Source organism: Dermacentor variabilis, chromosome 6, assembly GCF_050947875.1.
Source record: "Dermacentor variabilis isolate Ectoservices chromosome 6, ASM5094787v1, whole genome shotgun sequence".
Lineage (NCBI taxonomy): Eukaryota > Metazoa > Arthropoda > Arachnida > Ixodida > Ixodidae > Dermacentor > Dermacentor variabilis.
In genome coordinates this window covers 138154473-138181571 of record NC_134573.1, presented here as the reverse complement: position 1 = coordinate 138181571, position 27099 = coordinate 138154473, and the positions used below count along the sequence as shown (strand labels likewise).

Here is a 27099-nt window from a genome sequence, read left to right as displayed (position 1 = left end):
CCACCGACTGGTTCCGCCGCAGCCCGACGATGTTGACCCGCTGGCAGTCGTCGCCTGTGAGAAGAGAAACACAAGAGCGAGCGCGAGCGGTCGGTCGGTCGGTCGGTCACACCCCTTTATCTTTGCGGCCACGGCCTGTGGGAGAATGAAAAGAGAAAATAAGAACCACGGAGTGGAACTGTATACGTTAAATCTTCTCAGTGAAACCGCTCAGTGCATGTGGAAGCTGAAAAGCTCGCGTCAGATAATTAAGGGGGGGGGGGGGGGTGATTCTCAGAAGCTGTCCGCGTACAAGAAGACGCAAGAAAGTGAAGTTAGGGTTTGAGATTTAAATCTAAGAACTTTTTTGTTGTGCTGGCCCATGGTCACTTTCGCAACAATCTGAAGCTAAGGATTCGGTACAAGTTCCCCTCCAACGATGCCGCGATGCATCTGCCCTCTGAGCGTCTGAGCTCCGGAACATATAGTTTTCGAGTGGTGCCAATAGATTGAAAGAGCGAAGTCCGTCTCCGCCGTGAACTCGAGGAAAGGAGCAAACCTAATTGGCTGACGCATCTGTACAAGGTCTCTTTAATGTGTACAGCGGTGTATTTGCCGCAGCATTCTTAGGTTCGCACTACCGTGAAGCTCGAAGGAAAATTGGCGCGTGTTTTATTATTCGTTTTTTTCGACACGGGCTGGCGACTAACGAGGTGCGTGCGTTCGCACGATCACTGCATGACCTCCGAGATCGCCGCCTTCGCGATTTAGTTTACGCTGGAGCTTCGGCGAGGGTGCCGCATTACATTGAAGCAGAGCAGAGTTAGTGCTTCGTGGACAAATACTCGAGCAGACGCGCATAAAGAAGTATAGGTAAGCAAGGCAATCGCCCGTGTCGCCTTGGATGAGCGTGGCCTGTCCCTACTTTTATTTGTTTTTTTTTTCTTGCGCGTGCCGTACGTTAATCAGGATTATGCGGGTAGCCATAGAAACGATAACATAGATAAGGAAGCAGATAGTTTACCCCGGTAACCGGTGTCCGCAGTCACGAATCTGTACCGACTGACCAAATCGTAGATGGCGCACGCGCGAAGCCCAACCAATCAACAATCGTTAATATAGGTGCGGGTATTTATACGCGGATTCGTCTGCTCGTTAACTCGACGCTGAACGGGCTCTATCCTTCACACTATACTGTACGATACTGATTCGTGGAAGGAAGAGTCCGCCCCTGATTGCTGAACTGCATTCGAAACGCCCTTTTTAAAACTCATCCTCTCTGCTGAATGTAGAATCAAATGAAAGTGAGAGAAAAGTCCGTTCCTACTGGACTGCAATAGCAGACGTGAGTGAATTGAAAGTAATTGAATCAGGGCTGATATGGTAACCCAATGAATGAAATCCCTGGGGCAAAAAGAAAATGAAAAGTTTGCAAAGTTCGGAAACATCGCAGAAGGTCCGCGGGGCCTTGGAGTGTTTAGTATGATAACGTGGCAATTGGTGTCTTTGTTAACTAACTGCTGCAGGAATGCGCCCCCCGGAAATCGGTGATTAGTGAGCCGATATGGATGCCCGATTTATTCGCAGCCTTTTAGAGTGACAGGCTGTGGATAATCTTGAAGTTGACTGTAAAGTGATGCGGCGACGTTCACCGATTCCGAATCGGCGCCCCAAACGAAATGAACGTCGCACCCCCATCTGAAAACATGCGACCGCCGCATCCGCCGCAGTAGAACCCACAACCACGTGCTCGATCACCACGCGTTGGAGGTCCGTATTGCACTGTGAGGCTCTACTGGGTCACGGTGGCGTCTCAGCCGAGCGAAAAATAAGATCCGCTTCTGAGCGCATTTCCCCCAGAACATGCGCCGCCTTGTCTCCGGGTCAGATAAGAGAAACGTCTCAAAAACGTCACTGGGAAGTACAGTTTGAGAAGTCGATCTGACGAGAGAGAGAGAGAGAGAGAGAGAGAGAGAGAGGAAGACACTGGATGAACGTGCACGCAATAAACCGTAATTAGGGGCGAATGGACGGCTCCCACTGAAATGCGAGCCAGCCGGGGGTACACACACGCACTTGACTATAGCTATTTGCTCGTCCATTGCGCGCTGCGATGCGTCATTACGGGCCGAAACGTCGTTTGGCTGTGGCTCGAGAATTTTGTGCGCTCCACGCCCTTATAGGACGCACGCGTACGCGCACGTGCTGTGGGAATTGCCTAATTCCGCTCCTCGTGGTCTGATGGCAAATTGTTGCGTAGTCGTCGGCAATCGCACTACTAGCTCCCGTTTTCCGCATTTCTTTCTGACACCACAATACCTCTACTTCTTTTGTTAAAGCGCAGTAATATTTTTTTTTCTTTATTCTATTGTGGTGGCTTTGAACAAGAACCCGTGCTTAAAAAAAAAAAAACGAAATAGGAAGAACTTTAAATCTGCGCATCGGGGAAAAAGTCGAGTTAAAAAGTGCCACACGTGTGTTCAACGTGATTTCTGCGGCGAGCGGCCTGTTTTCCTAAAATGTTACGCGTGAAGGAACATTTTCGCCGATGCGTACCTATTTCCGTGTCTCGTGCTCGCGCAGTGGCATACATATTATACGCTTCATTTTATCCGCAGTAATACTTTCAAAGGCGCGCCGACACATTTTTTTTTTTACTTCCCTTTATTTCTTCTTGCGGCCAATGAAGGTCTTTACCCTCTAAGCATAGAAACCTGAAAAATATAGCGGCAAGGGTCAGAGCGCCCCAAATAATTTACTATATATATATGACACTTGTTTATAAGAGCCAGCTTCGCTTTCAGCACGTCGTGACGTCACGATAGACAGGTTTCGGTACGTCGTGACGTCACGATACACTGGCTCGCCACGTTATACACGCGAGCGCAGCAAATGGAACACGTGATCCTATTTTGCTTTTTTTAATGAGCAAGATCATCATATCCAGCATTATTTCTCCACGGCGTCAGCGCTTTGTGTCATGACGTCACGATAACGTCGAATGACTCCAGGTCCGACATTTCGAGGCCAACTTTAGCGTGGAATTTAAATATCTTACAAGTGTGTCCGAACTTTCGTCCTTGCTAAATGTGATCTTTTTTACCGCAGAGAAGCAAGTGGTAGAGCTTCCATACAACTCCGAAACTTCTTGTCGTTTTTTTTTTTTTTTTTGCTGAGTATAATACAAGGAACTTCGAGCACTGTTAATCGTGTGTACGGATTGCGGTAGAATTGCATGGCGCCATCCGAACGTTCAGAAAAATAAATAAATAAAACAATATGTTCGAGCAGCCTGTACTTCCCGTTCCTCGTTGCTATCCGGGAGTACGACATCGCGCGTATATGGCGGAACGCAATATCGTTTGCCCTTGAGAGACGCTATATCTTCCTCTTCCTGCTACTACGAACTGTCATATTCGTCGGGTGTCGGGCGCACCACGTGACCGGGCACAAGACGGAAATATATCCAAAAGCTGACCTTAGGAAGTTTCGAGTAGATTTAACTGGGAGCCACAGTGTGGCGCAAATACGAATCAAATGCGTGACGTCACGCCGGCCTACCGGCGCCGAGGTGTCGGCGCGAAATCCGGAAACCGAAACTTTGGCCTTCATTTTCATTTTTTAATAATCAATCTGTTACAGCGAAACAAACGAAAATAGAGATTTCGAAGGAAGGCTTCATCAGTCTAAACTGATTTAGTGTTTATCTTTTAGCGTCCTTTTAAGAAATTAAACTAGTCGAAAATTAATCCGTAGCCCTTCATTCACTACGGCGTTCCTCCCTCTCAATCCACCGTGCAGTTTCTGCGCGTTAAACCCCGTAGTATATTTTAAAGCGAATAGATTTCTGTGCCTCATTCGTCCGTTTTCTTGGTCGATCGCACTCCGCAAGGAAAACCGTTCGCTTGCTCTCTCGTTCGCTCATTTGTTCGCTCGCTCTCTCGTTCGTTCATTCGTTTGTTCGCTCGCTCTATAGTTTCGCTCGTTTGTTCGTTCGCTCGCTCTCTCGTTCGTTCGTTCGATTCGCTTGATACCCGCCGTGGTTGCTCAGTGGCTATGGTGTTGGGCTGCTGAGCACGAGGTCGCGGGATCGGATCCCGGCCACGGCGGCCGCATTTCGATGGGGGCGAAATGCGAAAACACCCGTGTGCTTAGATTTAGGTGCACGTTAAAGAACCCCAGGTGGTCAAAATTTCCGGAGTCCTCCACTACGGCGTGCCTCATAATCAGAAAGTGGTTTTGGCACGTAAAACCCCAAATATTATTATTATTATTATTCGATTCGCTTGCATTACCAATCATCGGCGATGGTTTCCGCGCAATCTATTATTAGCAATTCACAAATTCCTCTTCACTCTCGACGTTTATTCGTGCGACCTCGCAACTGTCGCTAGCGCTGCTGCGGGCCCGTCTCTCCGCCACCGAGGGTGGTGTCGCGAAGGCGGCGCGACCGCGACGGCTTTCATTTTCTCTCGCGCGCGCGAGCGTTGATCGTCGGCGCGCGTCCGCCGCATTCCCCCACCGCTCTGCATCGCGCGCGGCTCCATCACGCTGTACAACAACGCAGCAGCGGGGCCTTTCCTCCACGCCGGTTGCGCTTCGGAGGCGACGTCCAAGGACAGCCGTCTCGGCGACGGCGAAGGGTGCTCCTCTCCGTGACTTAGGCGGACCGTGTCTCGCGAAAAAGTGCGGCGTCGAATAAAAAAGCCCGCGTATGCGCGCGTTTCTGTGCAGTTAGCTCCGGTGCTACGACGAGGCACGTTTCGCGATTGTTGTAGTGGAACTGCTGGATGGAGTGGTGATATGCGGAGGCATGGCAGGGATAGATGGAGGTCGCTGCGAGAGCCCTTCTTCCTTAAAAATGGAGTAGCAACGCATCGGAAAGCGTTGCATATTGCGTGCGAAGCGAGGCGTTTTCTTTTTTTGCTTTTGTTTTGCGAACGTTTGTGGATGTGTAGGTTTTTGATAACCTCAGAAAGGCACCAAATTCTTTGTGTTCAGCATAGAGAGAAAGAGGGGAATGGAAGAGAGGCGGGGAGGTTAACTAGAATTTGTCCCGTTGGCTACCCTACGCGTAGGAAGGGAGGCAGGGGAGATAAAGAAAGAGAGAAAATTATGAGTTGTTCATTCACACGCACTATAATCAAAGTGCTGCGCATTTACAGTGTAAGCCATTTATCGTGTCTTCCGTGTATAAGAATACTCAGCTAACGACACTGCCTTTGGGCCACATATACCGTTTCCATGATGCGATGGCTGCGCTGTGTAAGGGCCCTTGAGCGTAACGTTGTACGTATCATCATCGTCATCATCTGCCTGGTTACGCCCACTGCAGGGCAAAGGCCTCTCTCATATTTCTCCAACTAACCCGGTTATGTACTAATTGTGGCCATGTTGTCCCTGCAAACTTCTTAATCTCATCCGCCCACCTAACTTTCTACCGCCCCCTGCTACGCTTCCCTTCCCTTGGAATCCAGTCCGTAACCCTTAATGACCATCGGTTATCTTCCTTCTCCTCATTACATGTCCCGCCCATGCCCATTTCTTTTGCTTGATTTCAACTAAGATGTCATTAACTCGGGTTTGTTCCCTCACCCAATCTGCTCTTTTCTTATCCCTTAACGTTACACCTATCATTCTTCTTTCCATAGCTCGTTGCGTCGTCCTCAATTTAAGTAAAACCCTTTTCGTAAGCCTCCAGGTTTCTGCCCCGCACGTGAGTACTGGTAAGACACAGCTGTTATACACTTTTCTCTTGAGGGATAACGGCAACCTGCTGTTCATGATATGAAAATGCCTGCCAAACGCACCCCAGCCCATTCTTATTCTTCTGATTATTTCAGTCTCATGATCCGGATCCACGGTCACTACCTGCCCTAAGTAGATGTATTCCCTTACGACTTCCAGTGCATCGCTACCTATCGTAAACTGCTGTTCTCTTCCTAGACTGTTGAACATTACTTTAGTTTTCTGCAGATTAATTTTTAGACCCACCCTTCTGATTTGCCTATCCAGGTCAGTGAGCATGCATTGCAGTTGGTCCCCTGAGTTACTTAGCAAGGCAATATCATCAGCGAATCGCAAGTTACTAAGGTATTCTCCATTAACTCTTATCCCCAATTCTTCCCAATCCAGGTCTCTGAATACTTCCAGTAAACACGCTGTGAATAGCATTGGAGAGATCGTATCTGTACGTATATGTATCCTAAATTGCGCTACCAACCTAAAGGACCCGCCGTGGTTGCTCAGTGGCTATGGTGTTGGGCTGCTGAGCACGAGGTCGCGGGATCGAATCCCGGCCACGGCGGCCGCATTTCGATGGGGGCGAAATGCGAAAACACCCGTGTACTTAGATTTAGGTGCACGTTAAAGAACCCCAGGTGGTCAAAATTTCCGGAGTCCTCCACTACGGCGTGCCTCATAATCAAAAAGTGGTTTTGGCACGTAAAACCCCAAATATTATTATTACCAACCTAAAGGAACTGCCTACAATTTTTCAAAGACATTCTACCTTGTAGCGCAATAGAAAGCCTACCATTCCAAATTTCGCAAGGTCCACCGGTTTCATTTAGAAAGCGTGAAGAAATCTTTAGAACGGAATATAATTTTTTTTTTTTAATCTGCGTTGTCAATTCTTAAAACCAGGTCCGGACGTCCGCAACGCCGATTACTGGTTTCGGTGGCAGTGCCACGACAATGCCCCCTCGCATTGTGTCGGCTGCTGGAAAGGAGAATGACAGTCGTCTTCAACAACGGCGCTTGCGGTGCCAGAGACAGCACACATTTGACCAGCTTACATGTATATATATTAGCACCTACGCTACCGCTACAGATGTGCTGGTTATCGACTATGTTTCCCGCGGAATTACGCGATGGAACAGCAAACGCTGCCTAAATGGGCCCCGCTGCAAGGGATATACTGCTCCAAGAGCATCATTCCTTTAATGAAGCGAACAGCTTCCTAGAAGTGTTTCGCAGTTCGCTTAAATTGACGATTGGCGTCGATGGCTTCCTCGAAAACTGTTTTAACCATTTCTCTGTATGAATGTGAGGCGCCCTCATAGCACGAAAAAGCAGTGCGTGTCCCTGACGTATTCGCACAAAAACGATGGCGCGGGATAAGCTCCGATGCTTTGCAAGATGATCCTGCTCTCCCGAACGCATGCAACGAGAGCCATCTTTGCAACTCGGTGGCCAGGCAACGCTTCTTAAGTTGCCTCGGGAGCGCCGGTTTCATTTTTCCTCCTTGGCAACGCCCCCGCATATCGAATGTGTGTACACACGCACGCACGCACGCACGCACACACACACACAACGTGCGCTTGCGCCGCAGCGCACGTTGGGTAATAGGCGTGCAAACCCATTGGTCAAGTGCGGCCGCCAACGTGAAATGGGGCGGGGTTTTATAGGCAAGCTCCCCCTCTCCTGTCCGGGCGCCGCTCTGGCAGCTTCATTTCCGCAAACATCGCGTTCGCTCCCTCTCTCTCCTTTTTTTCTCACTCTCTTATTATTAATAATTCGAAAGCATTAAACGGCTCATGAGGTGGCAAATCTGGCGTTGGTGGCGCGACCACGCGATGGTACAAAAAGTCTGCGAACCCTCGCCCTTTGATGGAATTCGAAGCCACGACCTTTCTTGTTAATTAATGCGAAGTTGATTCGATAGGATTAGTTAAGGCAGTCGAACCCAGGACCTTTGTTGAGGGTCGAGCCCTCGACCTTTGGCGGGAGTCGAACCCATGACTTTGCGTTGTGGTACAATGTCTAAGCATCGCGTGGTGGTCGCAATGCTTTCGGATGCATCGACGTAGGAATAACTAAGTGTCCATTGAATTTGATTTGTCTTCATATTTTTCTCTTTCGATGTCTCTATGCTCTCTCTCCTTGTTCTTCTTTTTACGTATGTATCCTTATTTTTCGTATGTTTGCGTATATATATATATTGCATTCCGCGGGACGCGGAATGTAAAAACGCCCGTGTACGTTGCTTAGGGTGCTCAAACCGAGGTGATAAAGTTTTTAGTACGGAGCTCTCTACTATTGCGTCTCTCATAAGCCACTGGTACAGCTTCAGGATTTTAAACCCCACAGCTTGTTGTATTCAAGTTAATTAATTCTATTTCAATTTATCTGACCGAAAAAGTGTTCACTTCTCGCAGAGCAAAGCATTTTTTCTACTTCTTTTTCGCCACTTCCTCATTTTTTTTTTATATTTTTGTAACTTCAGTGCCCTGGCACGTATATTCGAAGTATTTTTATCTTGTTGGAGCGGTTTTGGTGGAGAAGTTCTGGAAACTTTTTTTTTTCAAGTTGAGCCTTTTGATGCCTCTCAAATGCAATGTAGCATACCAATTCTGCGCAAGCCCGCAAGAAAGCCAACGAAAAAAAAGAAGGGGGGGGGGGGCGGTGGAGACTTCGCGCTTCAAACGCGTAGATCACCATTTTCCCCTTTTCATTTACTAAATGGTAATGAAGTCATTGTTTACAGATAAACAACGAACTAGTCATGAACGGATGCCGAGCATAACGGTAGGCGTAGCCTCCTTCCTGTCGCAGAAACAAAGTCGAGGTATCTTGCTTAACGTTAATATTAGTGTCATTGACACGCACCTGGAACGGAAGATCGACGCAGAAACGTTATCGCATTCCGCCTCCACCGGAATCGGGCTTCCGAGGCACGGAATCGCACCCGCAACCTAATGCTCAGAAGGACGCCACAGCTACTTAAACCTATTGTTTCCTACGATTCACTAGAGGGAGCTCTCTAGCGCTTGTATTCACAGGAGCTGCTTGTGCGGCGGTCCAGAGCAGAGCGTAGGAATGTTATATGGGCACTATGCGTGGGTTTGCATAAACTTGAAAGTTTTGAAACGAGCATATTTAACGAATTATATTGCGTTATATCAATGCAGCAGCAGTTCGCAACGTTTACGCATGTTACGCAGGGACTTGAATTGTGTTGCCGTACTATTAGTGCTCGAAACTTTTAGAAAGGTAAACCGCAATAGAAACGTCACAAGAAGTTTCAAAGCCACAAGCGTGAAGATGGAACAAATCCGTGGACTGTAGCTATAGTTCCCGTAACTGTAATTCCCATCGTAACTGAAGGATCGCAGCGCCATAGTTCTATGCAGATAGCTCTTGGCGGACATGACGTGTTTACCGGCTCCACAATTGCTCCCCCCTCGTGCAGCTTACAAAAACGTGGCCTTCGAGATCTGTTTCTGTGTTATGTGTGTGTACGTGCGTCTGTGTGTACCCAGAGGCAATGGCCACTGGACCTCAATGTAGGCGCTGCCTATTTTTGTGTGACCTTTCTTTCTTTTCTTTTATGAGTTTGAGTGTATCGACCTTCGTTATTTCCATAACGTATTTCAGGCTGTGCGTGCAACAGGCCCGCTTCGCATTGGAGGGCTTTTTATTTCTCTCTCTCTCTCTTCTTTCTGAATCGCGTTCTGTAGAACGGAATTTATGCCCCGTTTTCCGCGTTCTCGCTTTTATCGTTCCTCCCGTTTGTTCAGCCGCTCTCTCCGATGTCGTTCCTGTTGCCGCTGGCTATAGAGTAAGCGGTCGCGGCCACGGAGGCATTCCGTGCGATCGCGTGACGGGTGAAGTTTCGAATCAGCCGCATTTCGCCTGTATAATACTGCGTGTCTGAGTGTCTCGATGGAACCTCATAAATAAATGCCTCACGCGACCGCGCGAGGTCGTCTTTGGCGCGGTGTTTGCAAACAAGTCAGCTATGCTTAATGTTAAGCAACCTGATCTAGCTCGAGGTGAGCTGAATTATTTTCTTTTTCTTTTCTTTTTTTTTTTCTTTCGAGAGGTCGGGATCGAACTTGATGCGAGATTCACAAAGCTGTACTAGACTTTGGTCTGTTATGCTCGTGCACTGCATAGTTTGGTTTGCTTTGGTTTGGTTTACTCTATTAGCAGCTCTGGTGCGCCTGCCGCTTCATTTCCTCTCTCTCTCTCTTGTCTCCATTCTCATCTCATTTGTTCTCTCTCTCTCTCTCTCTCTCTCTCTCTCTCTCTCTTTCTTTCATTTTCTTATTCAGTTACATATAGTGCAGGCCCTGTTCGGGCCCAAACAGGAGTCGTTACAGCAGTGGTAATAAGACTAGAAACAGAAAAATACAGAGATATTAACCTTTGCAATGTAGAATTATGAACAGTAAATATGAACTAGCAGCAATAGTTCGCAACTCTTCAAGTGGGTGCGCGTGGCTTTTCTTGCTTTCTTCAATCCGCAAAGGTGAATTGATTGGTCGCTCTCATAATCTCAAATAATTACGCGACATCAAAACGCCAGGAAACGAGACCTTCAAAACCGTTAGCGGGCACATGTCGTTCTCGATTTTCGCGCCGCACGGAGGAGCCACCCGACGCTGGTGCGGTGTTCTGTCCCGCCGATAGATGGGGTGAGCTGCGCGCTCTCCTTTAGCCAGCCCGGCTGCGTGTTTGCGGCTCCTCGATTTTGACTTTCCGAGCTGAGGAGCTACGGCTCTCTAGACGGCGATCGTTTTTTGTCTTTTTTTTTCTTTTCTTATCGACCCGACGTCATGTCCCAGGTCGTTCACCTTGGCAGCGCTGACCGGTAGCGTGCGGGATTGGTATTGTGTTCGTAGGTCAGCAGTTCGGCACCTGCGGCATCTCGGCGTCCGCTCGCTCTCTTACCATGGTGCCTCGGCTTGCGTTCAATTATTATTATTATTATTATTATTATTATTATTATTATTATTATTATTATTATTATTATTATTATTATTATTATTATTTGCGAACCATGATCGTCAGCCTATGTTATGTAGGACTAAGGCCTGTTCCAGCGATATCCAGTTGCCCTTGTCTTGCGTCAGCCAGTTTCTTTCTTATACCTGCAAATTTACGAGTCTGATCGCACAACGTAAGCCGTTCCCTTGCACCCATTCTGTTACTCTAAGGAGCTGTTGGTTACCTGCTCTTCGCAATGCATGACGTGCAGACCATATCGCCCCAAGATGAGAGGACGGTACAAAATTGAGCGCGGTAAAAGGCAGCTACGAGGAGAAACAGACTGGAACAGTGCGCCAACTTCAACTGGCGTTCTATGTGTGGACTTTATGTTAATAAGATTTGGAGTTGGCTTTGTTTTAATACGTTTAAGTTAACAATATTTTTTTTTTAAATCTATACGTGAGAAAGAGTTGCCGGTGCCAGTAAAGGCGACATCTCCTGAGTACCATACAATAAAATTTAAAGAATTACTGGCGTTTGCCGGCCACGCATTGTACTGCAGACGACGCCATCAATGCGCAGCCTTGGTCATCGAGACGTATTCGTTAAACACGCGTTCTCTGCTATCGACGAGCTTATGTTTTCTTTTTTTTTTTCTAGATAGCCTATATCGCTAAACAGAAAGCTGCACTATATGCTCACTGACGGACGATTGGTGTGGTGAAACGCACAGCGGAACGCGGAGAGAATTACGCCCGCCATTCTCGACTTCGGGCTTCCCTGACGCGTATTCTTCGCGACATATGTACCGGTTGATCGCGCTTTGTTTTTGGTCGCATCTCCTCGCTGCTTATACTGTGGTGATGCAAGACTATCGGTAAATAGACTATCGATAGCTGCTTCTAAGCCGTCAATAATGTAATAAAAAAATTTCATAGATATTATTGAGATAGTTAGCTATTGAAAGAGGTATTAATAATTTTGTAATTCTTGGCTAGTGACTCCACGCAATAGGGGACAGGATAACGTCGCCTAGTTTATGTCGAAGTGTTCATGTGCGCGTTACGCCGCGTGATTTTTCACTATCTATAGTGCCCAGTCGATTGTACTATCGATATCAATAGTGCCCCGTCGGTAGTACGATCGATCGGTTTGCATCACTATTACACAATCACGCGTTTCTGTTCCCCGTGCGCCTCGTCGGCGTTCCGATATGCACCCGCTGGTCGCCACCTCGAACAATAATCATTCAGATAATGGTGTTTGCCTGAATGATCTCTCGGAAGTGGGAGAGGTGGGCATTTCTGGGCAGTGCGTTGGTCGTGGGCAACGGAGTTTCTATGAACACATTCTCTTGCCTGGGTAATTAGATAGATAGATAGATAGATAGATAGATAGAGAGAGAGAGAGAGAGAGAGAGAGAGAGAGAGAGAGAGAGAGAGAGAGAGAGAGAGAGAGAGAGAGAGATTAATAAAAACTGACCTGGCTGATTTCCTTTGTATTTTTGAACGCCGCTCTCACGATCAACGTATCGATTCGCTCAATACACTTATTGGTCATCTGTTCGTGAACCTGCGTACTTCTTTGTCTCCATTTGAGGTGTTTGCAGACATACATCATGTTGAGAAGTAGATTCCTTGGGAGCAACGTCCGCTGTTGTCTTTGTGTCATTTTTTTTTTTGTAGAGTGAAAAAAAAAATAAAACCTCGGAACTGTGTGCACAGCTTTGCCCGACCAGGGGGGGGAATCGATACTAGTTAAACGTGTGCCGTCCAACAAAGTTTGGGTATGTTCATGCCTCTGCGAGCCTCCACACGGACGAAGTATAGACATGTCAGCGGGCGATGTCTCGCGGCTTCACATTCGTTCCTCGGTTCTATGTGTCCCAATATTTTTTTCAGGTCAGCGAAACGCGTGTAAAACTATTTCGGCAGGTTAAAAGTTTCCCAAGTGTGCACTACAAGACGGTGTGCATAGCTTCCAAGACAAACGAATGAATTCCTCAGATGCCCGAGTCTAGTGAAACTCTGGTTAGGTTGAACGTTTAGTCGTGCCCCAAGGGCGTTGCAGCCCGTTGGGGCACGACAGAGATGAAGCGGGCTCCTGTCTCATAGTATTATTCCAGGAAGACCTGTTGTCCCGTATTAGGGCCGTCCTGGAGTCAAGGTGTTAAATAGTCCCTTATTTGGCCTTAATTAACAAGGCGTTAAATAACCTTAACACATTTATAGGTGTTAAATAACGAAGTCTGTGTTGTATCTCTTTTACAAGCCGTTTGTGTGTAGTCGAACGGGTTTTTTTTTTCTTAATACTGTTTAGCTGCGCTGTTTAAAGTTTTATATTCACAGTTTAGGCAAAATCTCTCGTTACTGTTTTTACAGGCGATGGTTTGCAATGCAAGCTTGACAGCGCGTTGAATATCGTCTGCACGTATGTGGCAGACCCCTTGAAAGCCGGCTTCGCCACATTGAATGTCTTTGTGAGGAGAAGCCCGCTTCTGGGTACTCTAAAACCAGCGATATAGCTCTGTCTGCGTTCAACTTAGCTTTCTTTTTTTTTTTTTCTCCAATTTTTCGCGCTGTTTCATGCATAAAGATCGAAGAGATAGCCATTATATTTGAGTGTTTGTTCGCTTAACTATGGTTACCTTGGCAACGGCTTCTCCCAAAAGGGCACTTTTCTCGAGCAACGTGATCATCCGGAATTTCTAAGTATGTGTAGAATTTATAGGCTGCCGTTACGTTTTGTTTTCTTGTGCTTGTGATTCCAGTGGTGCAACACACACCCACACTTAAACACATCTGATGGGAGTGCCCCAGGAGGCCTCCGCACATAGACAGCCCCATATTACACCAATATCCACTAATGAGGAATAGGCAGTGGGAGGCATGGCTTGCGGACGAGGGTCGGGAGAGCCAATTGGCTCTTCTGGACCAAGCCCAGCAGACCGCTCGTGCCAGTGGGGCCTTGGAATAGGAGCTCCAACCATTCTGCCTTATTTTATTTATATTCAATAAAGTTTTTACTCACTCACTCACTTGTGATTCCAGTTGCTGAATGACCTTGCCAGGGGCATCGCATGGAACCAAGGTGGCCCCAAGAAGTTGCAGGCAAACGCGGTCTTTTACACAGGTGAGTATTTGCTTTTTTTTTTCTTCCTTGGTAGTAGAAACCGGAACAGCGTTGCCGACAATGGACGAACTGCTGAGCTTTTTAATCTGACCTAATTGTTCACGTAAATTAACGCTACAAAAGAGCGAAAAACACCCGCATTACTTAGATTTGGGTGCACATTAAGGAAACCGAGGGGGTCTGAATTTCCGGAGTCCTCCGCTACGGCGTGCCTCGTAATCAGGAAGTGGTTTTGGCACGCAAAACCCTGTAATTCACGGAATAATGCTTGGTTTAATTCGTTCCTTCGCAGACGGTGTGGGCCCGGCGTCCGGCTGCCTGGGACCGTGCCGTGGTCCCGCGGGCTTGTCCGCGCCCGCGCAGCCCATCTACTACGAGCCGCCCGATGCGGTGGGGCTGGTGGCGACGGGATCGCCCCTGCGCACCGCCGCCGTGGTGGTGGCGGCGCCGGGTTCCTCGTCTTCTTCCTCTTCGTCGTCCGTTCTGGTTTCCGACCGATGCTGCGGCAGCGGCGCGACTAGCACCGTTCCGCGGCCCAACGCCATCGTGTCGCCCTTCAGGGCGGCCAAGCCGGTCTCGGACCCTGGTCCGGCCCCGGTCTACGGCTCCACCACTGAGGTGAGTGCGTTGCCTTGCTAACGACGTCGAGGGCGACTGCGCGCATAGTTTTGGCCGAACTTGTCACGTCCGCGTGGGCATGCCCCATTGCTCTTTGCAAATGTATGTATGTATGTATGTATGTATGTATGTATGTATGTATGTATGTATGTATGTATGTATGTATGTATGTATGCATGCATGCATGCATATATATATATATATATATATATATATATATAGGGGGACACGGAGCACAAGTGAGATGACAGGGTGTCCTTGCCTGTTTTTCGTGCGCCGTATACATTCTTCGAGACCGGAAGCCGTCTTGCCTAACTGGTAGTGCCACTACCAATTGCGCAAGACGGCTTCAGCACTTGCCTCGCATTCTACTTGCCCATTACGCCGATATTTGAATGTTGCAAGATCTATAGCGCTTGCACGTGAGCATGTGCACTTTATTCGACGCTTCAAGAACTTTGCACACCGGCACTAACAGCTTCGTAAAGAGTTCTGAACGTTAAAGCGAGTGCAGTGTTACGCGGATGGGGAAGGGCAAAGTACAGGTCTACTAATGTTCCTTAATGAGTTTTAATGCGAACGACAAATGAAGAGCTAAATGATTTATTGCAGAGTAACTTGATTCACGTGTCGAAAATACTTTGAAAGCACGAATTGAGAGAGCCACAAACAATGAAACAAGGAAGGTACTTTACACTGTTAACACTGTCGTCCGGGTACAGTCCCCAAATGGAAGTGAGATTTTGCTCTCCCTTAGACACCGCATATTTGAGAGCTGCTTCAGCTCCCCCTAAAGTTTCTTCGTGATAGTGAGTTAATGAGTTCCAACGATGAGCCGCACGTGTGTGTGTGTGTGTGTGTGTCCAATGCAATTTTGGAGATATGGAGGGCGGCTTCCACTGACGTTCATCACTCTGGCGGCGGTTTGTCAAACGTAGTCAACGAGCCTCAATAAAACGGAGATAAAAATTTTCGAAAGCGAAATAAATTTGATTCCGCGAATAAAGATCAATTCGCAGTTCTTACGTCATTTTTTTTTTAAACTCGCGCTGCTTGTTCACCAACGCATACACTATAGGAACAGCAAAAGCCATCCTCACATCATCAGCACAGTCATTATTTTTTACCCTCTTTGGCGCGCAGGTATGCGACGGCAACTGCGGCAACATCATGTGCAGCGTCCGCGCGTCCTCGGACAGCCCCCCGTCGTCCGAACCGTCCACGTTGCTGCCGCCCGGTCACACCACGCTGCTGACGTCGTCCAAGGCGACGTCGCCCGATGCCCTGGACTCTGTCAACGACGACGACCACCGCGGTTGCGAAGGGGACGCGAACGCCGGCGGCGTTAACGCCAAGCGCGACGACGGCGGCAAGCGCGACGGTTCCTCGCCCGCGGCGGACGGCGCCCAGCGCACCGTGCCGGACGTGGCGCACGACAGCGAGCTCAAACGCGCCGCGCTCGCAGCAGCCGCCGCCGCCGCCGCTGGCGCTGGCGACAAGCCAGCTTCCGACGACGTCCGCGCCACGACGTTTGGCGCTGCGGTCGGCTCGGCGGCGGTGGTGGCGGGCAGCGTGACCGGCGCTACGAGTGTCGAGTCGTCGTCTGCCAACGTCAGGGTCGTCACGATGCTGGGCAAGCTTCGGGGACGCACGGTGAGTCTCGGCGTGGTCTTTGTTTGCTTGCTTGTTTGTTTGTTTTTGCCTGTTTGTTTCGCTTTAGCTTTCTTTCCGCGGTTTCGCTTTCGGTAATTACGCGCCGCTCTGGCTGCCGCGCGTTAATTATAGTTTTCGCGTAACGAGTGCGCGCCGGAAGCAAGATCGTGGAAGCAGACGAGGTGTTGAAGCAGACGGCGTTGTTGTTTCGGTGCGCTTCCTGCCAGGAGAAACCCCTTTGCTCTCTTTTGCGTAACGCGGAGCTAGGACAGGTGCCGAGTAAGGACCGAGGAAACTGTCATAACATGAAGAAAGAGTGACGGTGTTTCAAAGGTATACCTAGATATTAATATTGTAACACGTCCTACTGTAATACCACGTTGTGGTTGTGTACTCGTATGTAGTCTGCTGTTTTCTGCAAGGTTGAAAGGAGGGCTCAACTGCAATCGGCTGCTTTTGTCAGTCTAGTTCGTCGTCCTTTTGACGGCACCAACAGAGGAACTTAACGAAGGAAGCCAGAGATTTCATTCCGGCTAGTGTTCCCGCTTGCTTGCGCGGTTCTGTCCTGTATTTGTGGCCGGGATAGAGGAGACCAAATCGCCTTAGAGAAAAGCTGCCTGCATTCCCGAGACGATGCTCTTTCTGTGTGCCCTACCAGAAAGGTGTCGCCTTCTTAGTGGAGTAAACTGCAGCTCTGAACTGCACCTTCGGCGTGAGCGACGTTGCCAGCGGGCTTCCTCTTGTTTTATCGCCGAGTTGCCCGCCCTTCCGTTACGTTCACGTCGCTTCAACCCCGACGCGTGTCTTTCGAGCTTAGCTTTAGTGCGCAGGGCGTGTTCGGTTGTTGGCTTCCAGGTTTCGTATGGTTGCGGAGATCGTAACTGAAGAAAGGTGGACCGAATTCGATCACACGCGGCGAAATTCGTTGCAGCCCCTTCTTTAGTTCCCTTATTATTATTACCATTTAATCGTGGTGGCGGCGGCAGTTGTGGTGGCTTTGTTGTCACGGCAGTTCGTGTTAGCCTGGCAATTAGCGCCGCCGACAGCTGCTTCTCTAGCGTGCGATACGGCAGAGGTGGTTGTTGTAGTATTGCGAAGCTCGACCGAGGGTCCCGCTTTTGCTTGCGTTGTGGCTGTCATTGTTACATTCTCTGCGGAAGTGTGGGAAGTTCTCTGACGCGTTTCGGGTGAGTGTGACAGTTATCTTATCACAGTGAGATGCAGATGAGCTTATTTGCTTTTTTTAAAATACCTTTTTGATTCGTCATTAGACGCTCCCCCCCCCCTTTTTTTTTTTCGGTGTAATTCCATTAGCTCTTGTCATTTTGCGCTCTCACAGCGCATCCCGCAAAATTAACGAACTCGTTGAGCTGCTGTTTAGGACTGGCCTTCTCCGGTGTGACGGACGAGCGGACGCACACTGTTCCAGCGGTGACGCCCGTTTCCGCTTTCATGCGAGCCTTGTTATTGTCATTATTAATTTAGGCGCGTTGGATCTACGCGCGTCAACAGAGCTCGCTTGCTCGCATCCAATTCGGTGTCCCCGCCCCCCTTCTCACCTTTGCATCCTCCTAAGATAACATGTGTACATTACACTGCACATTTCATTGCATAGCGTTGAATTACATTGCAATTCAGTCGTTTTTCACCCTTGACTCGGGAGCGATTACGCAATATGTTCATCCCAGACATGTGGTCAGATGCACGCGGAACTTTATGGAGGTGTTTTAATCATGTTCTTGCCGTCAGCTTTGCAGAAACATTTGTCACAAATTTGATCTGTATCAATGTGTCATCACAGTCGGCGAAAAGTATCGGGAAGTGCCATTTCGAGTAGTGAAAGTGGCATGAAAATCAAAGATGCAAGATCGACATGCTAACCCATCACATTTTACATTAAGCAAATCGGAGTGGCTTTCACCTTAACAAACATGAGACGGTTACTTTATGTACTTGGAACTGTTGATTTCAGCATGGGAAACGTGGTATTTTACCAAACAAGAAGTAGTAGGAGGGGAGAGGGGGGTAGGGCTCATTTTGTAAAATACCAGTAGGTATAGTAAGAACTGACTGGTGAAAGTGATTATGTGTCTAAGACAGAGCTCTCGACCTGTGAACATTAAAATGCGTAATATCCCCCGCGCACGACAGCTGGGGGAGAAAGGGGGATGGGGTTATCATGCTTTCCTGTTTTTTTTCAAAGCTTGCCATTAGTGCACAGTTTTTCAAGGATCCATACGCACTTTATTAAAGGTGGTTTGACGAGCAAACCATTTTTTTTTTTATATACCTAGGCGACTTTGTCAGTCACTTTCGTGCTGCCGATTTCGACTGCTTCATGAAATTGTCTGTATAAAATTGCCTAAATTCGTAACCTCTTGCATCTGTTCACTGTCAGAAGAGTTGCTACGGTACAGAGTATAATTTCTTGGTTACAGGAGAGTTTCTTGGCTCGTGGTTAACACACCGGTTCTCGCTCTCACCGTGACCTTTCCCGTTTGCTTCGATAATTAATGCGAGGTCGTGAACGTTTGCTGGTATTGCGACTTTATTGCCTACTTTTATGTGCGTCAGCGCTCTATACAAAAGCAGGGAGTGAGAGAGACGTAGAGAAGAGAAAGTCGGTGCTGCAGATTTTGCCGTCCAAAGTTCCGTGACGCTACTCGTTGGAACCACAGAGAAGCGGTGTTTCTGCCGAAGCCGCGGCTTCAATTTCATTCTGTAGTGCCCTTGCTTGGAACAGGGTAACGTTGTAAGCGCAACACTACGCCTGTTTATTATTATTATTATTATTATTATTATTATTATTATTATTATTATTATTATTATTATTATTATTATTATTATTATTATTATACTTGGTATTCTTCACTTGTTTCTCTCGACGGTTTTGTCGGAATTCACTCTATGGATTCAGGTTTGGTCAACCCGCCTGCTGTTTGTTTGTTTGTTTTTTGTTTGTTTGTTTGGCGTATACATGCACAGCCGACCGCCATTTTTGGGTCATTCTTAATGAACGCCTCTTTCTTGGGCACTTACTGTTAGCCTTAGCATCCGCTTCCCGCCTTGAGTGCGCAATTTCTTTAAACACATTACATAATTGACTAATGCTTCTGCAGGAATAATATATCGTTCTATTGCGCATAATCTGCTGGGCCTTTCTTGACGACCGGCAAAGAGAGAGAGAGAGAGAGAGAGCAGCGCCGCATCAGTTGTAGCGGGTGGCTGCCATAGGGGGGGAGGGGGTATGAAGTTGAAGTTACGTAGATCGCTGTTTCCTGGTCGGAGGCGATTGGTGCTGACTAGCCAACACCACAGGATTCATTGGTTGTAACTTGCAGTGTACAACGGAGCAAAAAAAAATTTTTTTTTAAAGTCAGCATTAGTAAATTACGCTTCCACCGAGGTATCAGTGAGACGAGTCTTGGTAAGCCAGAAAAGAAGCAAGGACAAAATACGGTGGCGTCGATGCCCTAAAGTCTGCACGTCAACGCGCCTCGACGACAAAGGATTTTGACAGTGCCTGCGCGAGCCGAGCTAATTGTTCATCGATAAGGAAGGTCCGCAATGCATCTTCAGAGAACCGAGGAATCCAATCGAGGCCCTCGGTCCAAATACGGTCCAAACGGCCCAAATACGAGAAAAATGCATTTGAAATTCGGGACGTCAAATTGACGTATAGGTGCTGAGGCATCGGCGCGAAAATCAGAAACTGAAACTTTGCCGTTCATTTGTTGTTCTCCCAGTGGTAATCAACATTTTCTCTTACATTAGTGCGAACATATTTCTGAACTTTAATAGTATACGTTTGTGGTTTATACTGACTTAGGATTGCCCTTTTAACACGCGAGGAGGATGTTTAATGCCGAAGTGGAGTGTTCAGTCGAACGCTATTTTTGACTCACTCGCACCGCTTGTTTCCAAGCGAAGACGTCGCCGCCGCTGTAGTGTGTCGGGTCCAGCGTGCAATCCACGCAGTACATACTCGGAAGCAAAAGGAACACTTGCGTTTCTTGTTCTTTCGCCAAGTTGGAAGAGAAGGGAGGGAGGGGGGGGACGCAGTGCTTCTCTTGGCGTGTCCTTCGCAGTCGGCTCTGTTACCGCATCTCGGTGCAACGGTGAGGAATTTCCATCCGCAGCTGTGTTGTTGGTGGCAGCAGCAGCCGTTCGTCCGCACGTACCTCACGTGTGTGAGCGCGCCGTTTTCATTTGTCGCGTAATTGCTTCCCCGCGCTTCAAACCCCAGCTGTACGCCGAACGCGGCTCGGAAAACCTAGGAAAACCCGACTGGAGCGCCGCCCCTCTGATAACGAAAGCAACACTGGAGACGGGTCCTTCCGTTATTCGTATTGCTCATTTAGCTTTGCCTTTGCTTTATATCTGTATTATCGCCAGTAAGGCTTAAACCGAGGGCGCACAGCGGCAGGCTCCACCAGCAGCACTCGTTTTTTTATTGCGTCTGTTCTTATTGTTTCTTTCTTCCCCGGCTTTGTGCGCGCGCGGGCCGGAAAGACGACAGGTACTGCGGCAGTTTACCGTTGGCATTCGGTGCTTGCGATACGTCGACCGCGCTCTCTTTTTTAATGCCCGAGGGCTGTGCGTGTGCGCGGCGTCGAGCGGGCGGCTGGTGGTTCTAGTGCGAGTCGAGCGGCCCCGTGTACACGGGCATATTATCGGCGATGCTCTCGAGACGTCGCAGCGTGCGCCGTGGCACCATGCGCAGGAAGCCCAAGTTGGTGCGGCTCGACGACGAGGACATGGTCGTTCTGGCGTGGAGAGTACGTATATACCGTTTACGGGAATGGTTTCGCCCGCTCCCCCCATTTCTTATAACTACGTCACTTGCAACCACCTCTTCTTTCTGTATCACTTTGTCGCCGTATGATGTGCTGAATACCGCGCGTATTGGTAACGTGCAGGAACGTGCGGCAGTCCCCTGGACGAAGCGAGTCGTATAGCACAGAGAGAGAGAGAGAGAGAGAGAGAGAGAGAGAGAGAGAGAGAGAGAGAGAGAGAGAGGTCATAAGGGAAAGGCAAGAAGGTTAACCAGGCTGAGCCCAGTCGGCTACCCTGCACTGGGGAAGGGGGAAACTGGATTGAAATAGAGGAAGGAAGAGAGTAGTTCACACATTGTGCTGTTACAGAAGACCATTAGCACACTAGAAGAAGCATTGGATACATACACACAGTGAAATAGCGTACCCAAGCGTCATTAGATATAGCGTACCGAAGAAAGTATTACGCACGCGAAAGCCAAAACTCCGTTTCCCTCTGCACACACACACACACACACACATATATATATATATATATATATATATATATATATATATATATATATATATATATATATATATATATATATATATATATATATATATATATTGTACGCCCGGCGGTTCGTGACCCCTAACATTGGGTCCTCTATGTCTAAAGTGTACTTGGGGCTCTTCTTTACGCTATGACTCGACTTGATAAGGTAAGCCAACAAGTACCCATATGAATATGCTGGCAGGCTAAGGGGTTTGACGTGATCGCGTATGCAATAGGTAGCGCGTCTGTCGCTCGTGGGCGCTGTATAACATACGTCGACCGTAATGTAGAAACCATCTGTGCCGGTTGGTGCAGCATACATACGTGCTAACGGTACTGCTCTACGTAATCAGTCCCACATTGCAACCATCGTCCAATTATCTGGTGTTTCTTTTCGTTCGATCGAAACCCGTTCGCGGTGTCGTGGGCGTGCCCGTGTATTTCAGTTTATTGCCCGCAGTGAGGTTATACAAAACGCGCACCATGCGCTGCAGAGGAAGAAGCCCGACATTCGAGCGTTGTCGACTGCAGAGAGACCGCGTTTCCTCGCCGGATCAAATTAAGCGTGACGAACCTATTTCTAGTCGCGTAACCGCGTGTCCGCCTTTTCGCTTTGTGCCTTTAAAAAGAAAGAACGAAAGAAAGAAAACATGCTAATAATGAAAGCGCGCGCTTTCCGCTTTGCTAGCGTCGCATTCCCGATCTAATTTCTCCTTTTTTTTTCTTTCTTTTTATTATTCTGTCTAGCCTCTTGTTTTGCTCTCGCGAAGGTGTTCCTTTTTCGGGACTCCGCTGGTCGCTCCTTCTGTTTCGCCGCTCTTTCCCCGCGCGAACTTATGCACGGCGCGTGGCGGCGACCGAAAGGGGAAAGGGTGTTGTGAGAGAAAGAGAGAGCACTGTTATCGTCGCTCGGAGTCAACACCGTTACACGACCGGCCCGCGTGCCTGCGCGCTTGGGGTTGGAAGGCGAAGCTCACATTCCAAGGAATCCGCTGCGCGGAAAGCGAGATCGGGTCGTCGTCGTCGCCTCCGCGTTCAGATTCTCGGAAGAGAGCGGCCGGCCGCTCCGAAGGGCCCAGGCGGAAAACAAAAGAGGGGCGCCTTCCTTCTCCTCTTTCACTCTCTCTCTCTCGCTCTTTCTTTTTATTATTGTCTCTCACCCCTTTCTTTCTTTCTTTCTTTCTGCTGGGAGCGCCTCCTCGGAGGTGCGTGTGTGTGTGTTGCGCCGAGCAGTGGTTTCTTTTTGAGCGGACGAGCCCTGGAGGAAGTCGCCGGTGGCGTGAAAGGGTTACCGACGGCTGCGTGACGCCAGATGGAAAGGGATCAGCCGGAAAGGAAGCGGGACACCCAGAGCAGCGCCCCCCCCCCCCCCCCCCGGTCCATAGCTGCTACTGCCGCGGTTTCCGTTCTCCGTGCTGCAGGGAAGCGAGCATGCCTGATCTGCTGTTTCGTCGTTCCCTTTTTCTTCGTTCGGAAAGAAGCACGTGCCTTCCACGTTTCGTTCGCCTCCAGCCCAGCGACGCCGTGGCTCCTTCCTCAATATGGTTGCGCACTGAAACAGTGCGGACTTCTCCTTAGACGACGCGCTCGGTCTCTTGTAGCTACAGGTTGCGTGATGCGCGAGACGAAGTCTCCGCTGTGGCGTGAAGGTCAAACTTGGGACTTGATGTATCCAGGAATGTCCGTCGTCGTGGTCGTCGTCATTTGAATCGTAATCATCCTATGTCAACTTCAAGACGAAGGACTTTTCCAGCGGTCTCTGTAGTTACTCCTGTCATTTGGCAGCCGACTACGAGCCATTCCTGCGCCATTTGTTGATCTCATCACGCCACCCAATCTTCTGCGTCCTTGATTGCGTTTTCCTTCCATTGGCATTTACTTTGTCGCTCTAATGACCGCTGCTAGTCAATTGTACACATCACGCGACATGCCCGACTACACTTGTTGCTCTCAATCTCGGCTGTAGAACGTCAGCTGCACCTGTTTTCTCATTAAGGCATACATACTGGTGTTTTACTGTCTGTCAACTTTACGCCCACCATTTCTTGCCTATCGCTCGTTTCGCGGTCATTAGCTTCTTCTCGACTTTGCGAATGCCCACTAGAAGGTAGGTAGGTTACGGGTAATTCGTAAATTACTTAAATTCTGGTATTATATGTACCCGTAGCACGATCTGATTATGAGGTCCGTCGTAGTCGAGGGCTCCGGATTCATTTTGACCACCTGGGGTTCTTTAACGTGCACCTATATCCAAGTATATGAGCGTTCTTGCACATCGCCTCTACCGAAATACAGCCGACGAGGCAGGGATTGAACCCTCGAGCTCAGCGGCGCAACGCCTTATTGACACGTTCCACCGTCGCTGAGCGCAGGAACAGCGTACTTCACAAACACAAATGAAATACTCGCTTAGACCTGTTCCCACTGCGCGTTAGGAATCCGCCGATGTTCTTTTTTTTTTTTTTTTTTTTTGTCGCCGTTGCTGAATGTGACGAGCTCTGCATGGTGCATATGCAACGTGTAAGTGAGCGCGCTTTGCTAAAGCTTTCCTCAGCTCCAGCGCGGGCGGGTACGGATTTCGCTGAAAGGCGGTCCTTACGCAAGCAAGAACGGTACCGCCGCGAATCTGCTTTGAATCGCATTTGCCGCGTATACTGTCCGCGTCGTTATGCCGCGTCGCTGCATAACGACACGCGCATTGCGCCGCTGGTTTCCGGCGCCCAGTTCTGGCTGTGGCGGCCGGCGCGTGTGCTTTATGCCCTTCTTTGGGCATCCTTCGTTCGCGACATCCGATGGCTCGTATCATCCGCAATCGTCTAAGCGGCGCGTCTTGAGGCAGAGGCGTCGGGAGTGCTTTGCGCCTGGGCTGTGGGAGGTGGTGGCCAGCGGTCGCGGGCAAGCACTAAGATGTCTGATCCGGGTGTCTTCAGTAATACAGTCGAGCCTCGATTTAACGGAACCCGATTTTACGAAATTTTAGATATAACGAATTGCTGTTAACTTCGTGACGCTTACATATTCAGAGAGTCTAGTGCGCTGAAAACCGCGAAACGACAAACTGAAAGCTCGCTGTTTTGTCCGATTGAACCAACTCTGCATTCCAAAACTTGCCGTAGGCTCGCAGCCGAGTTCAAACCTGTGTTGTCTTTCTCAGTGCAACCTATAGTTCGCGATTCTTTAGTGTAACACGGACAAAAGTTACGCCTTTTTATTTCTCGTTAATAAAGAGCCATAGCGTAATTCGAATGAGCGTTTTGAAGGTTTTTAATTTAGGAAAAGATATATCTGGTCCCGTTCGTTAAATCGAAGTTTCACTGTAGTGAGGCCTAAGTCAAGGGGGGCGAGGGTGAATGGCGTTACCCCAGAGGGTGGCACACCGGGCACGTACCCCACCCCCTTCGAAATTTTTGTTATTATGGGCCCTGCCCAGCCCCTTGACCATCCTCCTCGACATCTCGCTTTCCCCGACCCTGACTAAGTGTGTGCCACCCCCACCCCCCCGAAAGAAGTTTCTGGCTACAGCCACTGGTGAAGGTGGTGGTTGACTGGACGTCTCTATTTCATAGACTCACATAATATTGGCCTTCGGGCCTGTATAGGCTTCCATCCCCTACGTGAGGGAATCCGAACCAGAGTCCATGATATAAAAGTGAGTTAGAATCGGGACTTTCAGGCCTTATGTAATGTTGCTTCTTCGAATTACTTTTGTGGCAATGTGCGTTCAAAGCAGGTGCGCTGCGTCGACAGCTTCTTGTGTACTTTTGCACTTTAGGCACGTGAGTCTTTCCTCTTGTACGCGACAACCTTTAGAGCGTGAAGGACATTTTTTTTTTTAATTTCCTATTCGGAAATTGCTTATTCAGACATAGAAATTAGCCCGGTTCATGCTGTGTACATGTATATGGGCTGCTAAACACTAGGTCACTAGCAAGATCTCAAGCCACAGTGACCGCCTTGTTATGGGGGTCCAACGTTCGCTTGCTTAATTTTTTTTTCTCTCGTCTTAAGTGGATGGGCGTGATGTTCTTTTAAGCAGAAAGTTGCTGGCCCGCTTCCATTTTTCACTGTGCTGCGTTTATATACGTTTCCGTGAATAATAAGTCTGCGCTAAATAGATCACACCAAGCGTACAAAATCAACTTGGGATCCTCCCTTATAGAACGTCCCTCGTAGCCGTTGGCGTTGCTAGGGAACGTTAAAAGCCAATCGTTCGCTCAATCCTCACTCAACCAGTCAGTGTTTCCTGCGCAGCGCCCAAATCGAATCAGCACTTCATCACGAGAGCGTCGCATCACCGATGGCGTTCGAGCGAACTCCTATACTTTAGCGTCGCCCCACGCGTCAAGCGCCGTTCGGTTTCCACGCTACACTGGCAACGTCGGCCTTGGCGCTTTCGCCGGATCCACCGCAGCCTGCGCGTAGACTTTCTCCTCTTCTTCTTTTTTTTCTTTTCTTTCCTTTTCTTTCTTTTTTTTTGTCTACGAGTTGCGCACTGCGAGTCATCGGTACGAAACAGCTGCAGCAGCTAGGGAACGTTGCTCCGCGGTTTTTTGCGCGTACTCTCCTCTCTTTGTTCGTAGGTGACAACGCTCGACATTGCGAAAGCGGCGAAGCTTGATATTGTCTGATCACTCACTGCGGCTTCGCACCGTGTGCGAATCCGGCGCGCCTTTCGCGGGAAAAAAAAAACTCCGTCCACTGCGTCGCGAGCTCTCGGAAAATACACTCGAGTGGAACAGCGAACAAATCACGGGGAGCGAGTAAAGGAGAGAGAATGGGATATCTAAATGGACGACTCCGGGTCTGTCTGGTGATGTGGGTAAGGCGATCCAGGTGTGGTTCACTGTGGAAGTTTCCCGCGCGAAGCTTCTTAGTGATTTAAGTGTCTCTGACGTTAGCCCGCGGTCGGACCCAGTCCGCGAACGTCGTACGTCGCCTCCTAAGGCCGATGCTTTGCCCTGATTGTCGTCGTCGTCGTCGTCGTCGTCGTCGTTGTTGTTGTTGCCGTCGCCGGATGCGTATCACCCGGAGCTATTTGGCTGCATATCTCGTGTAACTGCAGCGGGGTCGCGTTTACTCTTCGCATCTTCGTGCTTCATTTTCGGAGCTTGCATGCTGTATCTTATGATCCCGTATCATTTCTTTTTTTTTTTTTTAACGTCACCTTCTTCACTTTGCGCTGCTCGCCGCAGCCACCGCCGCTCCGCTACTCCGCCTTCCCAAACAAGTTGTAGGGATCAAGAGGGCTCAGTTGGTCCGACATCTCTAAAGAGGAAAAGAACCGCGTCTTGAGACGGGACGTAAGACGAAGAAGTGGACAGAACGAGGGGGTAACTAGTTACTAGTAGTTGCTACTAGTTGCCCCCTCGTCCGGTCCACTTCTTCGTCTTACGTCCCGTCTCAAGACGCGGTTCTCTTCCTCTTTAAAGATGTAGGGACGACGGTCCGCCTCGTCGGCCACCGCCGCGTCCTCTTCCTGCACTTTCGTATTACTGCGATGGTGGAAACGGAGCAGCCGTCACCGTTTTTAGGTCACTGGAGCCCATTCTATCGCTTTACATTTCAGTAATATCCAGCGGCCGTGTCAGTAATGACGATAAAACGGAACACAACGCAAAGGAGAGAGGGAAGAGAGACACTGGCCAGCAGTTCTGTCCTATAGAAGGGACCAGGACTCTATCAACATCA

General features: G+C 48.9%; 1 protein-coding gene across 4 annotated transcripts in view; it reads left to right on the top strand.

Annotated features, from left to right (window-relative positions):
* LOC142585302 (SAM and SH3 domain-containing protein 1-like) overlaps positions 1 to 27099 on the top strand; it is a 302724-nt gene that overhangs the window by 235129 nt on the left and 40496 nt on the right. For all 4 annotated transcript variants that reach the window (XM_075695955.1, XM_075695954.1, XM_075695952.1 and 1 more), the window contains 3 exons: positions 13746 to 13827; positions 14120 to 14445; positions 15589 to 16098. In XM_075695955.1, coding sequence (XP_075552070.1) covers positions 13746 to 13827; positions 14120 to 14445; positions 15589 to 16098 — 918 coding nt within the window. The remainder of the gene's footprint in view (positions 1 to 13745; positions 13828 to 14119; positions 14446 to 15588; positions 16099 to 27099) is intronic.